Source organism: Apteryx mantelli, chromosome 9, assembly GCF_036417845.1.
Source record: "Apteryx mantelli isolate bAptMan1 chromosome 9, bAptMan1.hap1, whole genome shotgun sequence".
Classification (NCBI taxonomy): domain Eukaryota; kingdom Metazoa; phylum Chordata; class Aves; order Apterygiformes; family Apterygidae; genus Apteryx; species Apteryx mantelli.
This window is the reverse complement of record NC_089986.1, coordinates 11,583,245-11,598,232: the sequence shown is the minus strand read 5'-3', so window position 1 is coordinate 11,598,232 and position 14,988 is coordinate 11,583,245. Positions and strand designations below refer to the sequence as shown.

At 65.0% G+C, this 14,988-nt stretch overlaps 1 protein-coding gene across 1 annotated transcript; it reads left to right on the top strand.

Annotated features, from left to right (window-relative positions):
* Positions 1–4,059: 4,059 nt before the first annotated feature.
* PSMD2 (proteasome 26S subunit ubiquitin receptor, non-ATPase 2) lies at positions 4,060–12,691 on the top strand. Its single transcript, XM_067301694.1, has 21 exons — positions 4,060–4,205; positions 5,413–5,469; positions 6,156–6,320; positions 6,580–6,701; positions 7,092–7,316; positions 7,448–7,606; positions 7,915–8,059; positions 8,261–8,321; positions 8,629–8,775; positions 8,967–9,073; positions 9,516–9,643; positions 9,723–9,810; positions 10,197–10,359; positions 10,461–10,562; positions 10,653–10,798; positions 11,024–11,107; positions 11,283–11,451; positions 11,770–11,864; positions 12,032–12,158; positions 12,257–12,375; positions 12,457–12,691. The coding sequence occupies exons 1-21, from the start codon at positions 4,071–4,073 to the stop codon at positions 12,637–12,639; spliced, it is 2,727 nt and encodes a 908-aa protein (XP_067157795.1). The 5' UTR covers positions 4,060–4,070; the 3' UTR covers positions 12,640–12,691.
* The last annotated feature ends 2,297 nt before the right edge of the window (positions 12,692–14,988 follow it).

Here is a 14,988-nt window from a genome sequence, read left to right as displayed (position 1 = left end):
CTGGAAGCGCCTCCGGCCCCGGCGGGAGCCCCCGGCCCCCAGCTGACCCCACGCGCTCGCCCGCGGGCAGGCACGGCCTCCGCGGGGGCTGAACACGGGGACAAAAGTGAATTTTCGGCAGGCTGGGCTAGGATCCCCCGGCACACCAGGCTTTCCGGGGCGGCCTTGCAAGGGCTGTTTGTACCAAGCCAGACGCGAGGGCTGCCAAGAAATCAGCTAAGAAAGAAACGGTGGAGATGAGCCAGAAACTTGAGGGGGGGATGAGCTGGAGGAAAAGGCTGGATGCTTCGGTGGAAGAGAATCAACAATGCTGCTGGCCAAAGCCATCCTTAGGCTTCAGAGTTAACGCCCGGGTGGGTTGTGGCTCACCCTTCTTGCCCAAAGCTGCAGACTCAGGCAGATGCCGTGGGGCTGTCTGTGGGCCTGGTGTCAGGGACTGCGAAGGAGCCGGGGGGAATGGGGGGGAGGATGCCAGGCAGGGGGTGAAGCGGGGCAAGTGCCCCCCGCCCGGCTCCTGCCCACCGCTACCCTGCTGGGGTGGGGGGCTCCACGAGGGCTGCCCAGGCAGGAACACGCGCGAGGCGGCCGGGATCGACAGTTGGCAGGAAACCCCTCGCCGGGGCGGGTTCCCGGGAACCGCTGGTGTCTGCGAGGGCCAGCTTGGCATCTCGTGGGAGCTCGGCGAGCTGGGCTCCCCCACCACGGATCCCCCACCCCGGGCTCCCCCGCCTGGGGTGGCCCCGTCCCCCCACCACCGGCCGGCTGCGCCCCCTCCCCTGCAGCTCCGCGCACCCCAAGGCAGGCCTGGGGCCGGGCCGGCACAGGGGGTCGCAGCGCCGGGGCTCCTGCTGCCAGCTCGCTCTGGTCCCTTGGAGCCAAGCCCCCCGCTCCCTCGTGGGGTGCTGCCTCGGGGCACCCTACAAGCAGCAGCAGCAGCGCTCTGCCCCCAGGCTGGCTGTGGGGTCCCTTGTGCCCCCCTCCCCAAAGTGTCCCAGCCCCCCTGTCCTGCACAGGCGCAGAGCACAGGGATCCCTTCTCCCCCTTCTCCTCCCAGCCGGCGGAGATGGGTCCCTCCAGCGGGGGGTCTGCCTTGCCCCCCCAGCTCCTCTAGCCCCCCAATTTCCTCCAGATCCCAGGCCCATCCAGCCCCCCTGCATCCACTAGTCTCTCGTCCCCCTGGTCCCTGAGCCCCCCCCCCGGGGCCACCCAAGCTCCTGGGGCCCCTCGGACTCTCCCAGTCCCTGGAGCCCCCCAGCTCCCTCGGGGCTGCCCCCCCCCGCACCCCGGGGGCTCCTCTCCGCCTGCTCTCCCTGCCCCCCGGCCCCCATCTCCTGTCCCCTCCGTTCCCTCACCCCTCTGTCCCCGTCCCCCCTCTCTGTCCCTCTGGCTCCCCGGTCCCCCCGGGCCCGGCCCCCGCCGCCGCCGCCGCCGCCGGGACTCACGGCGTGTCCGAGCTCCTGGAGGGCCACGTTCATCCTGGCCATCCCGGGCCGCCCCTCCCGCCTAGCTCCGCTCCCCGCCCGGGCCGCGCCGGGCCCCCGCCGCCGCCGCCGCCGCAGCGCCGCCTGCCTCCGCCGCCGCCGCTGCCATGGCCCGCGCCGCCCCCGGGGCACCGGCGCTGGTGGGGCCGGCGGCGGCCGCCCCGGCGCGGAGGGACGGGGCCCGCGGAGCCGGGGATGCCCGGGCAGCGGGGGGCCGGCGCGGCCGCACCGGGGGTCGGCGCCGGCTGGGGCCGGGGCCGGGGCCCCAGCGGCGGCGGGAGCGGGGACACCGGCGTGCGCAGCCCGGCCGCTCCGCTCCGCTCCGCCCGGCCCGGCCCCGCCGCCGCCGCCGCCGCCAAGGTGACCGCGAGGGGCCGCGCCCGCCGTGCGCACAGGCGGGGCCGCCCGCCCCGCCACCGCCACCGGCACCCGCAGCGGCACCGCCACCCGCCACCCGCCACCCGTCCCCGCCCCGCCACCCCCACCGGCACCTGCGCCCGCACCTGCCCCGGGAGCGGCGCTTGCACCGGCACCGGCACCGGGAGCAGCACGGCGCAGGAAGCGGCACTGGCACCCTGACACGCGTACCGGTACTGGCACCGGCACCGGGCTGCAGCACCCGGCTGCACGCACCGGCCACAGCCCGGGCACCGGCAGGGCACCGGCCCCCGGCTGTGCGCACCGGCACCTGGGTAGAAACCGCACACAGCCGCAGCAGCGCAGCCCTGCACTGGTACCTTGACACACGCACAGGCGGCGACACGGAGTCGCACACCCTGATACACCAGCACACACACAGACATACACACACTCGCAGACACACACACACCGCCCCCAATACACCAACACACAGGCAAACGCGCATACACACACACACACGGAGGCCCATGCCAGCGCGTGCTGACACTCGCAGTCGCACACGCACAGGTGCCCACACAACCACTACCAGCCCCATGCAGTCAGTGTATCCTCCCGTCGCTCACAGCCGCCCTTGCACGTGCACAGCTGCACGCACAACCTCACACCCCAGCTCACACACCCAGCCACAGTCGGCAGCACCCCAAGAGGCAAACCCTGTGCGCCTGCCTGCCTGGGGCGAGCTGTCACTGGAGAGCGCCCGCTTTGTGCACAGGGTGCAGGGAGTGAGTGCTGAGGGTGTTGAGGCACAGGGACCTTGGGGGCCACCTACACTGTGGCTTTAGCCAGTCCTTCCAGGGGACCCTGCAGCCGGGGTGGCTCCTGGCTTCATGGGGCACACACTGGCACTGCCCTTGGCACGGTGTCCTGCACATGCAGCCTCCTGCCTGCTTGCAGGTGTCTCACACACACACACACACAACACCAGCCCAGGACTGTGGTACCCAGCATGTGTCACAGCAGCGATGGTTCAACACCGGCACAGAGGGCTCGCACTACTGGCAGCCCCCCCTTACCCCCCACGGGCTGGGGATGCCACCGTGGGACTGACTGTGCCCCTGGCACAGGGCGACGGCGGGCCCTGCTCCCCCAGACCGCCTGTGCGAGGTCCTGGGGCTGGGGGCCAGGCTTGGGGGGCAGGGGCAGGTGTGAATCACCTGTGCACGTGGGCACACAGTCACCCGCCTGGCCCTGGCGGCGTGCAAGGGTGACCCTAGGGTGTGCACGTGCGGCGGGCGCACACCCAGCTGCGTGAGAGCCAGGGCGTGCACGGCGGCGGCAGCTTGCACGAGGGGCGAGATCAGCGCAAACAGCAGCGTCTCCCGGCACCGCAAACACAGCTGAGCCGTGGGGGGAGGCCTGGGGTGCGGGTGTGTGCGGTGCAGGGGGTGGTGGTGCCCATGGGGACCCCGTGGGCTGCTCCTGCTGCACGGGGCTGGCAGTGCGCGGCGTTGCCGGACGAGGCGGTGCCATCTGCCAGAACCACGGGGCCTGGTGCCACAGGGCAGCACACGGGTGCAGGGCTGTGTGTGCACAGGGGTATGCGTGGACACGAGTGTGTGCGCGTCGGTGGTGTGTCGGGTCCAGCAGCTGGGGGCACATGGAGCCCACCTGGCCTCAGGGGTGAGTCCGCGCTTGCCCCCCTCTGGCGGTGCCTTGAGAGCAGCCTTGGGAGCATGAGGGTGGGCAAGGGGGTGCTGCTGCGGGCTATGGCGCTGCCCAGGGGCCATCACCCCTGGGTCCCCTGGCTCCAGGGTGCCAGCCCTCCTGGGACCCCTGCCCCGCGGTGCCACTGCTGCTGGGTCCCGGACCCTGCCCCCACCCCGCGGTGCCACCGCTGCCGGGTCTCCTGTCCCCGGAGCACCAGCCCTGCCGGATCCCCCAGCCCGGGGTGCCGGTGCTCCTGCCTGGCCCGGCCCGGCGCCCCGGGGGGCGGTCCCGGCCCCCGCTCCTGCCCCGGCCCCGGCGGTGCTCGGCGCTGCACCTCGGCTGCCCCACGTGGGGGGCCAACTCGCCCCGCCCCGTGCCCGTCCCCGCCCCCTTCCCCGCCCCGTGCCCGCCCCCTTCCCCGCCTCCTCGGCGCGCGGCGGTGGCGTCAGCGCGGCGGCGGGCGCCGATTGGCGCGGGCGGCGGCGCAGGCGCAGAGCGCGGCCGGTGCGCGGCGGAGCGGCCATGGACGCGGGCGGCGGCGGCGGGCAGAGCCGGGTGCAGGGCGGCCCCGGGTCGGGCGGCGACGAGAAGCCCACGCCGCCCTGGGGCAGGGACCGCCGGGACCCCCCCGCGGGGCCCGAGAAGGAGCAGGAGCTGGTGAGCGCCGCCGCGCCGCGGGCCGGAGCTGAGTCACGGCCCGGCCCGGGCCGCCCGCCGCCGCCGCCGCCCGCGGCGGCCCGACGTCACTGGACGGGGCGTGACGTCATCGGGGTAGCGGGCCCCCCGCAGGGGCACCCGTGACGTGCCTGGGGTGCGGGGGCGCCCTGCGGAGGGGGCGCGTGACGTGAGTGGGGTGAGGGGCGTCCCTTCTGGAAGGGGCCGTGACGTCATGGGGTGCCCAGGTGGTGACGCTGAGGGTTCCCTGCCCTGGGCGGTGCGTGTGAGGGGAGACTGCTGGGGGCCCGCGGGCGTGACGTCACTGGGGACATGCGGTGCTGCACGTTGGGGACCCGTGATGTAATCACAGCGTGCATGTGACAGCGGGGCCTGAAGCAGGGTCCCCTCTGGTATGGGGTGGGGATGTCCCTGCGGTCGGGGGTCTCCGTGGGGGTGGGATGGGGGAGGCTGGTGTCGCTCGGGGTGCCCCGCTTGGGGCTCTGACCTGGTGGGGTGTGCAGGAGCCGGCTGTGGGGCTGTTCCCTACCGTGCCTCTCTCCGTGGGGTGCCCCGATGGGTGATGGGGGCACTGACTGCAGGCTGCCCTGGGGCAGGATGGTGCCCTGTGGGGGTTGCTGCAGGGTGTGCATTGCGGAGATGGCCCAGCACCCCTGAGGTGGCACTCGCCCCATTCCTGTGACACATGGAGGGAGGCAGCTACCTGGGGGCTTGTGGGACCTGTGAGCTAAAGAGTGAGGGCACCCCGAGGTCTAAACAGAGACCCCAGAAGGGGAGAGGGGGCTCGTGGCAGACTGACATCCCCCCTGTGGAGAAGGAAGCTGAGGAGAGACTTTCTGGGAATAAAGTCAAAAGTCTTGGGGACAGCAAAACCTGTCCCCTGTGAGGGGGAGGGAGGCTGTCCCTTCTGTTACCTGTCCTCCACCAAGGGATACCAGTGACCCCTTCTGGGGTGGGAGTCGTGGGGGACTCTGAACCTGTGGAGGGAGGGGGAATCCAAACCTTTAGTTCTTGGGAAGATCAGAGGTGGGGGGAAAGCCATGGACCAAGCTGTTTCTCAGGGCTACGCTGACACCTCCCCGTGTATAGGAGTTGATGTAGTGGTACCCTGGGGAGGAGGTACGCTCCAGAGCTGGGGGTGTCTGCGCTGGGCGCCCTTAACTCTGCTTTCCCCTGTGTCTTGTTGCAGTCTGAGGAAGACAAGCAGCTGCAGGATGAGCTGGAGATGTTGGTGGAGCGCTTGGGGGTAGGTCATGCTTTACCCCTCAGTGAGGAGTGGCTTTGCTGGGAACCCCAGCCGAGACTGGCTTCTGCCCATCCTTCAGTTACAAGCACTTGTTTCTCCTGCTGTGGAGATGGGGGACTTCTCCTTGAATGGGGCCCCCCCTTGCCTGTCACAGCGATGTCTGTCTGTCCCCTGGCCTTGCTGCTTGTCTGACCTGTGTCCAAGAGACCTGTGCTGCCTCCTCCTTGTGCTGATGACTTTCTCCCCCTGATGTGCCTCCTCCTCAGCCCTGGGAACCCACTTTGGCTCAAGGAGATGCCATGGGCTTGGCAGGGCAGGATTTTGTCTGCTTGATGCGTGTGTGCACAGTGCTTGTGTGCTCACCCAGATACCTGCTTGGAACCGGGGAGTGGGGGGAGGCTTCTGTGTGGGACTGGAGTGTTGCCACCCTTAGAGAGGTGGTACCATGGCCTAGAGCTGTGTGATGTGGATTTCCTTCCCAAATGTGTGACTCAGCTCTTCCTGATCATGGAAGATGTCCCTGGTGGTGTTGCTGGAGGCCAGGCTGCCTTGGAGGATGGTCAGCTGGATGGCCGTCAGGCAGGGGGATGCTTTGCTTGGATTTGGATGCTGCGTTTGGGGAGGGCAGGTGGGGTGGCAACCCAGGAACCAGCCCCTGCTTCCTGACAGGCAGTTTTGCTCTGCAGGAGAAGGATACGTCCCTCTATCGCCCTGCTCTGGAGGAGCTGCGGAGGCAAATCCGTTCTTCCACGACCTCCATGACCTCTGTTCCCAAACCCCTCAAATTCCTGCGGCCACACTATGGCAAGCTGAAGGAGATCTATGAAAACATGGCTCCTGGAGAGAACAAGGTAAATGCTCTTGTCTCTACCATCCCATGTGGCTGGAAGGTAACAGGACAGTGATGGGGCTGGTGATCACAGAGCCCTGCTAGACTGTGAGGTGTAACATCACCCTCCATGACTTGCACTGGTGAATTATAACTTGCCAGGGCCATGCCTGCGCCATGCATGATTGCTTGTGGGTGCAGGGAGGGTGTTCGTGGCTGGTGCGGGCTGTCCTCGCTTCCCCATGCCCAGGGTGCCTGAACATCTGGTACTCTTCCTGCAGCGTTTTGCAGCAGACATCATTTCTGTTCTGGCCATGACCATGAGTGGGGAGCGCGAGTGTCTGAAATACCGGCTGGTGGGCTCCCAGGAGGAGCTGGCATCTTGGGGGCATGAATACGTCAGGTAAGGCTGGTTGGGAGCAGGACTCGGGAAGGGACAGCTGCTCGGGGGAGCTCCTGAGTTCCTCAACCCTGGCCCCTTCCGGGAGGTGTCCCCACTCACTGGGCTTTGGCTCAGCTGTCCCTGTCATGTCTGTGCGAGTGTTACCTCATCCTCTGTCCACAGCGATCTGCCAGCTGCAGAGATCTTGCTGCCAAAGAGAACCGAGGTGCCTGGCCTCTGTAATCTCTGCTCTTAACCCTCTTCCTCCCATGGGTTTACCAGAAGCTCTCACAGGAATGTGGAGCCCCCTTAAACAATACGTGGCCCCAGCTATCTGGCAGCAGCTGCTCTGTGTCCTTGGGGCTGGGCGAAGCCAGTTTCTGTGGTGTTGACATCCCTCTGTCCCTGCAGACACCTGGCAGGGGAGGTGGCCAAGGAGTGGCAGGAGATCGATGAAGCTGACAAGGCCCAAAGGGACACGCTTCTGACCCTGGTCAAGGAGATTGTCCCCTACAACATGGCCCACAATGCAGAGCATGAGGCCTGCGACCTGCTCATGGAGATTGAGCAGATGGACATGCTGGAGAAGTACATCGATGACAACGCCTACTCCAAAGTGTGCCTCTACCTGACCAGGTGAGGGGGCTCAGCAGGCTGCAGGGCTAGAGGGGGCTGACAGGCCTGTGCCTTGTCCTTGGCAGGCCGGGTCTGCCCTGCCTCACTGTCCGATGCAGTTGCTCACCCTCGTCTCCATCTCCTCCTCAAAGCTGTGTAAGCTATGTCCCAGAGCCCGAGAACTCGGCTCTCCTGCGCTGTGCTCTGGGCATCTTCCGCAAGTTTAGCCGTTATCCTGAAGCCCTGCGCCTGGCCCTGATGCTCAATGATGTGGAGCTGGTGGAGGACATCTTCACTTCCTGCAAGGATGTGTAAGTGGAGACTCACTCCCCTGTCCACAGGGCCTTCACTCGTCATGGTGGGGCGTGGCTCCCCTCTCCAGCCAGAGTTGGATTGGATCCTGCCACCACCAGAGGTGTCTGGGGGCTTGGGCAGAGACTCTTGTCCCTAAAGTCAAGAGGGGCAGGAATAGGTGGTCTCTGGGCTGTTTCTTGTGTGCCTGAATAGCAGGACAGGTTGAGGTAAGCTGGGATACACATCTGTGTTGGCTGGTTAGCATGTGTCTGTGCTGGGATTGGCTAGGGTTTGGGCACTTGTGAAACCTCTTCCCTCTTTGCAGAGTTGTCCAGAAGCAGATGGCTTTTATGCTGGGCCGCCATGGGGTCTTTCTGGAACTGAATGAGGACGTGGAAGAGTATGAGGACCTGACCGAGATCATGTCCAATGTCCAACTCAACAGCAACTTCCTGGCCTTGGCCAGAGAGGTGAGTGACCTGGCTGGGAAAAAGTCCCTGAGCTGTCCCGGACTATGGTCTGTCCTGGCCCCATGGTAAAAGCTGGGAAAGAGATGCTTCATCCCCATCGGCTTGGCCAGGTGCTGTCTGAAGAGAAGGTTGCCCTTGTAGGGCAGCTGCTGTGTGGTGTGCCTGCTGGGAGGTAACTCCCTTCTCCCCTTGTCTCTGCAGCTGGACATCATGGAGCCCAAAGTGCCAGATGATATCTACAAAACCCACCTGGAAAATAACCGTAAGGGCTTGTGTCACAGCCTCTGTCGTCCCTGACCGTGGGGAGTTCCTGGGGCTCTGAGGCTTCTCCTGGCAGTGCAGTGAGCCTCTGTCTTGGGGTGGGCAGACAACTCGCCTGGTGTCTCTGGGCTGTCCACTTGGAGCATCCTCAACTGCCTACGGTGGATTTGGGCTCCTCCTTGCTGCTGGTTGTGGACAGATCCTTGTCTTCCCCAGGGCACAGGGCAGTGGTATGGTGGAGGGCTGGGCAGCAAGATGGCCTGGCAGGGTTGTTTTGCTGCCTGGCTCACCCTGACATCGTTCCCCAGGGTTCGGGGGTAGCGGTTCCCAAGTGGACTCAGCGCGGATGAATTTGGCCTCCTCCTTTGTGAACGGCTTTGTGAATGCTGCCTTCGGGCAGGACAAGCTGCTGACGGACGATGGCAATAAATGGTTGTACAAGAACAAGGACCACGGTGAGGGACCTGGCTGGGCAGGGGTTGGAGGTGCCCCGAGGCTTCCCTGCTACCCTGTCCCCCTCTGCCCTGCTGAAAGTGGGGCACGTTGGGCACAGCTCTGGCAGCCCTGTGTCCCTGGCCACCACCTCCCCTTGGCAGGGCACATCGGTTCAGGGTCTGACGTGGGCTCTTTTCCCCTGGAACTGCAGGGATGCTGAGTGCTGCAGCCTCGCTGGGCACCATACTGCTGTGGGACGTGGATGGGGGGCTCACACAGATCGACAAGTACCTGTATTCCTCAGAGGATTATATCAAGGTCAGTGGCACCCGTCCCGGCCCAGGCTGTGCCCAGGGTTCCTGCTCGTATTGCTGCGTGGGATGGCCCCGCTGCTGGCTGGGCGTGCGGCCGTCTTGGGGGAACGGTGACCTCGTCTTGGTCTGCTGTATGGCTCAGCCCCTGCCTGGAAGAGGGGTTTGGGTACCCCATGTCCCAGATGTTTGCGAAGCTCACAGCAAGGCTGGTAGCTCTTGGGGACTCCATGGAGGCGTCCCCTTGTTGCAGAGCTGCAAGCTTTGGACTGCTGAGCTGAATCCAAGGCCACATTGCTCGCTTGGACTTGTAGTACTGGCAGCAGGCAAATGATGCCAACTTGCCTGCCCTGGGCAGCGGGTGTAAGCTGTGGGGTGACATTAGTCACTGGTTGGCAGAGCGCTGCGTGTGGTGGTGGCTGGTGTGTGACGGTGCCTCTGCCTTGCAGTCGGGAGCCCTCCTGGCCTGCGGCATCGTCAACTCAGGTGTGAGGAATGAGTGTGACCCTGCCCTGGCCCTCCTGTCTGACTATGTCCTCCACAACAGCAACACCATGAGGATTGGAGCCATTTTTGGGTAAGACCTTGGCCCCAGCCTCTGCCGGCTGTCCAGGGCATCACAGCTCCCTCCTAATGCTCCTCTGGGCTCTCTGCAGGCTGGGGCTAGCCTACGCGGGCTCCAACCGTGAGGACGTCCTGACTTTGCTGCTACCTGTGATGGGAGACTCCAAGTCCAGCATGGAGGTAGGGAGTGAAGCAGGGTTTGCATAGGGTCCCTGCTTCTTTACCTGGTCCCGGGCAGCTCCTGGGGATAGAGGGCCTGTCCTGCAGTCAGCTTGGGCTTTGAAAGCAGGGTGGCATGTTCCTGCGTGGTACTGTGGGGTCCTGTAAGAGTATGACCCTGTTTTCCCCCTCTTGAGCTGCTCCCAGGTTAGGGTTGGTGCTGATGCAGGAGAGTTGGAAGCCATCAGCCCTTCCAGTATCCCAAATTTCTGCACAAAGCAGGGACCAGGGGTGCCCTGTGCTCTTCCCAGCTAAGCAGCCGTTGAACTGCATGGACCTGTGCATGGAGCTGTGGGCCAGCTCGCTCTGGGCTGTCCCTGCAGCATTCTCCTTCCCTGCTTCACTAGGTGGCTGGTGTGACTGCCCTGGCCTGTGGGATGATATCTGTGGGTTCCTGCAATGGGGATGTCACCTCAACCATCCTCCAGACCATCATGGAGAAATCGGAGACAGAACTGAAGGACACCTATGCCCGGTGGCTGCCGCTTGGCCTGGGCCTGAACCACTTGGGTAAGGCCGGGCAATGCCAGCAGTCTTGCGGGTTGGGTCCTGGGAGTGGAAGCATCCCTCATCCACTGTGCTCTGACCACCACACCTTCCTACCTTGGCAGGGAAGGGAGAGGCGATTGAGGCCATCTTGGCAGCACTGGAGGTGGTGTCAGAGCCGTTCCGCAGCTTTGCCAACACACTGGTGGACATCTGCGCCTATGCGGGTGAGTTGGGGTGGCTGAGGAGGCGGGGGAAGGCAGGAGCAGGTCCTGGGCCCTCCCTCTGCTGTTCCTGACCAGCTGCTCTCCCTCCAGGCTCAGGGAACGTCTTGAAGGTGCAGCAGCTCCTGCACATCTGCAGCGAGCACTTTGACTCCAAGGAGAAAGAGGAGGACAAGGACAAGAAGGACAAGAAAGAAAAAGAGAAGAAAGAGAGCTCAGCTGACATGGGGGCCCACCAGGTGGGGAAACCTGGGCTGGGACCCCTGCCTTTGGGGACAGGAGCTGGCTTTGGGGGGGGTTCCTTGGCCTCCTGTGGGATTGGGGCTGGAGGAAAACAGCCCCCAGCAGCATCCCCTGCTTTTTCTATCCCGCTGGGCTTGGGGTGGGCACAAGGGCTGTAAGGACCTAGTTTGGGGGCCGAGTGCTCCCTGCCTGCTCCCGGCTCAGTGCCTGTGTCCCTGCAGGGCGTTGCAGTGTTGGGGATCGCACTCATCGCCATGGGTGAGGAGATTGGCGCTGAGATGGCCCTGCGCACATTCGGCCACCTGGTGAGTGATGCTGGGGAGACAGTGCGGACCAGGGAAGGGACCTGGGGATGGAGAGACCAGGTCTTGCCTCACATCTATGTGGGCCTCGCTGCCCTTGGTAAGCCAGGCTACGGGCACCCCAAAGTGGTGCCCTGCCACTGCCTGGGGTCTAACACCCACCCTCCCCTCCGTGCAGCTGCGGTATGGGGAGCCGACCCTCCGCCGGGCCGTGCCCCTGGCCCTGGCGCTTATCTCGGTCTCCAACCCCCGGCTCAACATCCTCGACACCCTCAGCAAGTTCTCCCATGATGCTGACCCTGAGGTCTCCTACAACTCCATCTTTGCCATGGGCATGGTGGGCAGTGGTAAGCCTGGCGGGGGAGTTGCCTGTGACTCCTACTTGGGGTGTCTGTGTGCTCACAGTGGGGGGAATGACAGCTGCAATTCCTTTGGCTCTTGTGCTAGATTATCAGCACCAGCTGGGAATGCTGCCCAGGTACTTTGCTGATCAGAGGGGTGGACAAGGCCTTTCGGGTGGAGGGAACTGGGCTTGCTGGAAGCTGGACGTTTGCCCGTCCCAGAGTTTTTGGCTGCGTGTCCTGCACCCTGATGAGGGGAAGGTGGAAAACCAGAGCTGTGTTGGCTGTTTACCCTGATCTCTGCCTGCACCTCCTCTTCTCCAGGTACCAACAACGCCCGGCTGGCAGCGATGCTGCGGCAGCTTGCCCAGTACCACGCCAAAGACCCCAACAACCTCTTCATGGTGCGGCTGGCCCAGGTGAAAATCCCATGCTCGCTGCTTGTGGAGGGGAAGGGGAAGTTGAGGTGCCTGGCTTGTGCGTGGGAGAGGAGTGCTGTCCCTGGGCTGTCACCCCCTTGGCTGGCAGGTCTGAGGGGTCCCAGGCACTGCCCCACAGCTCTCACATGCTTTCTCTGCCACATCAGGGGCTGACCCACCTGGGCAAGGGGACGCTTACCCTGTGCCCCTACCACAGTGATCGCCAGCTCATGAGCCAGGTGGCTGTGGCTGGGCTGCTGACTGTCCTTGTGTCCTTCCTGGACGTGCGCAACAGTGAGTACTGTGGGGACACCCCCCTCCCTGCCACCCCTCTGCCCTGTGGGGTGGGCCCTGATCTGCCCTGACCCAGGACCCTTACGTCTCCAATCCAGTTATCTTGGGCAAGTCCCACTACGTTCTCTATGGGCTCGTTGCTGCCATGCAGCCCCGCATGCTGGTCACCTTTGACGAGGAGCTGCGACCTCTACCTGTGTCGGTTCGGGTAGGACAGGTAAGGGGGCAGCCAGAGCCTGGGCCAGGGTGCTTGGGGTCCCTGTGTGGTCTTGGCCTTCATCTCCCTCCTCTCTTGCAGGCTGTGGATGTGGTGGGCCAGGCAGGAAAGCCAAAAACCATTACTGGCTTCCAGACTCACACAACGCCAGTGCTTCTGGCACACGGAGAGAGGGCAGAGCTGGCCACAGAGGAGCATGTGCCAGTGACGCCCATCCTGGAGGGCTTCGTCATCCTACGCAAGAACCCCAACTACGATGTCTGAGCCACAGGGATTTGGGGATGGGGTGGGGGACAGGACACACAGGGCAGCAAGGGGTTGGGGGGGAGGGGGGAAGGTGGTTTGTTCGGTTGTTTTTGTTACTGAGAGTTGAGGAAATAAACTACATGGTGACTCTGGTGCTGCCATGCTGTCCCTGCGTTTGGGGGGGGGGGGGGTGCACAGGATGGGCTCTCATCCCTTTCGCCCTGTCCAGACTGAGCCCACTACAGCGAGGCCGTGTCCCCATTAAGCCTGGAGCCCTGAGCTGATGTGGGCCAAGATCTTCCCCCGGCCTAAACAAGGAGGAATTCGCTGCCCTCCTCGTGCTGGGCACTGTCACCTCCTTTCCATGTCACCCTTGGAGGGACCCTTGGGGGCTGGAGCAGGGTGAGACCCCCTTAAAGTTACCCATAGGGTGCCACAGGTGTGCGGGCTCCCAGGCTGCTGTGATGCCGTGGGGCTGTTCTGGCTTTCGTTTTGCCCTGCCCTGTGCGGGGCCGTGCCCCCGCAGTGCCCTGGGTGCGTGTGCCCCGTGCGGCAGGGTGTGCCTGCCTGGCGCCCACGCTGGCGTTGTGCAACTTCCCTCCCGCTGAGCCGGCACCCGCATTGGCACAGACTCCCTGCCCCGTGGTGGGGTGGGTGCCTGGCACTGCCTCTCCTGAGCTGGGCCTTTTGTCACGTGGAGTCTCCGTTGGCTAATTGTGGGGTTCAGCTGCTCCCTGGGGTGCGCCGGGCTCTGCCGCCGGCGTTCAGTGCAGCTCGTAGGAGTGCAATTCCTTCGGAGCCCTAGCGGGACCAGGATCAGGGTTAAGCTGAAGGAGATTTGGTGGTGGTGGTGGTGGGGGGAAATGTCTTAAGAAAGAGAGGAAAACCCCGTGCTGTTTCCAAAAATACTGGTGTCACCACCCTGCCATACCAAGCAGGGCGCCTGCTGGAGCTGCCCTGCCGCTTGGTGAGCCGCGCACTTCCCTGATGCCTGGGGGTCTCATAGCCCGGCTGGGCCCTTCGTGGGGGGGGGGGGGGGGCCATGGCCTGGGTGCCCAGGACTGCTGGTGCTCAAGGGACCTGCTGACTGTCCCCTGTAGGTGCCTGGCACTGCACCGGCGTCCCAACCCCGTGTCAGCCTCTGGAGACGGTGTGGCTGGATCCGGAGGACGTCTCTAGCCAGGGCCTGGCTTTGTGCTGCTGCGCGCCAGTGTCCTTCTGTCCTCCCTTGGCTCAGGTCCCAGCCTCAGGGGCACCCACCACCCTCTCCAAGGAGGGGTGGGGGCTATGTCACCTGCAGCCCCACTGCTGTGCCCCACACAGGGCAGTAGGTGTGGGGCCAGGCCTGGAGGGTGCTCAGCACCCTGCTGGGGCCCAGGGTGCTGTGGGGCAGGTGTGAGGGCACGGAGAGGTTGGGTATGGTGTGGGGGGCTTCATGCCAGGCCCAAGGGGTGCAGGGTTGGGTGCTGGCACCAGGTGGTGTGTCCCAGCCCCAGGGGTGGGTACAGGGTATTGTGTCCCCTGTCCCAGGTACAGGGTGTGGGGGTGCTGCGTCCCACCCCAGGGGGTAGGGTGATAGGTGCAGGATGGGTCCCAGCTGCAGGGGTGCAGAGTGCACTGTCCCAGGCATGGGGGTGGGTGTAGGGTGGTGGGTGCAGAGGGCTGTGCTGCAGGCTGAGGAGTGCCAGAGGTGGTGGTGCAGGATGAGGTTGGCTGGAAAGCTGGTTGGTGGGTACATGCAGGGTGCTGGGCCCTAGCCCTGTGGGTGCAGGGTTGGTGCTGGGTGCGGTGTCCCAGGGATGGGTGCAGCCTGGGTGCTGTGTCCGGGGGGTGCGGGGTGACTGCAGGATGCTGTTTCTAGATGCAGGATGGGTGCAGGATCCACGTCCCAAGGGGTGCAGGGTGGGTGCAGGGTGCCCAGTCCTGAGAGGTCCAGGGGGTACATGGTGCAGATAGGATGCCCTGTCCTGAGGGGTCCCGGGCAGGTGCCGGATACTGTGTCGTGAGGGGTGCGGGGGGGTGCTGGGTGCTAGGTGAGTGCTGGGTGCCTTGTCCCGCAGGGTGCTGGGGGGGGCCGGGTGCTGTGACCTGAGAAGTGTTGGGTGGGTGCTGGGTGCTGGCTGGGTGCCAGATGCAGTGTCCCATGCGGGGCCAGGTCAACGCCGGGTGGGTGCTGGGTCCCGGGTGGGTGCCGGATGCCCTGTCCCACCAGGTGCTGGGTCCCGGGTGGATGCCAGGTGCCCTGTCCCACCGGGTGCTGGGTCCCGAGTGGGTGCCGGATGCGGTGTCCCACCGGGTGCTGGGTCGATGCCGGGTGGGTGCCGGGTCCCGGGTGGGTGCCGGGTGCCGCGGCGCGCCACGTGCAGC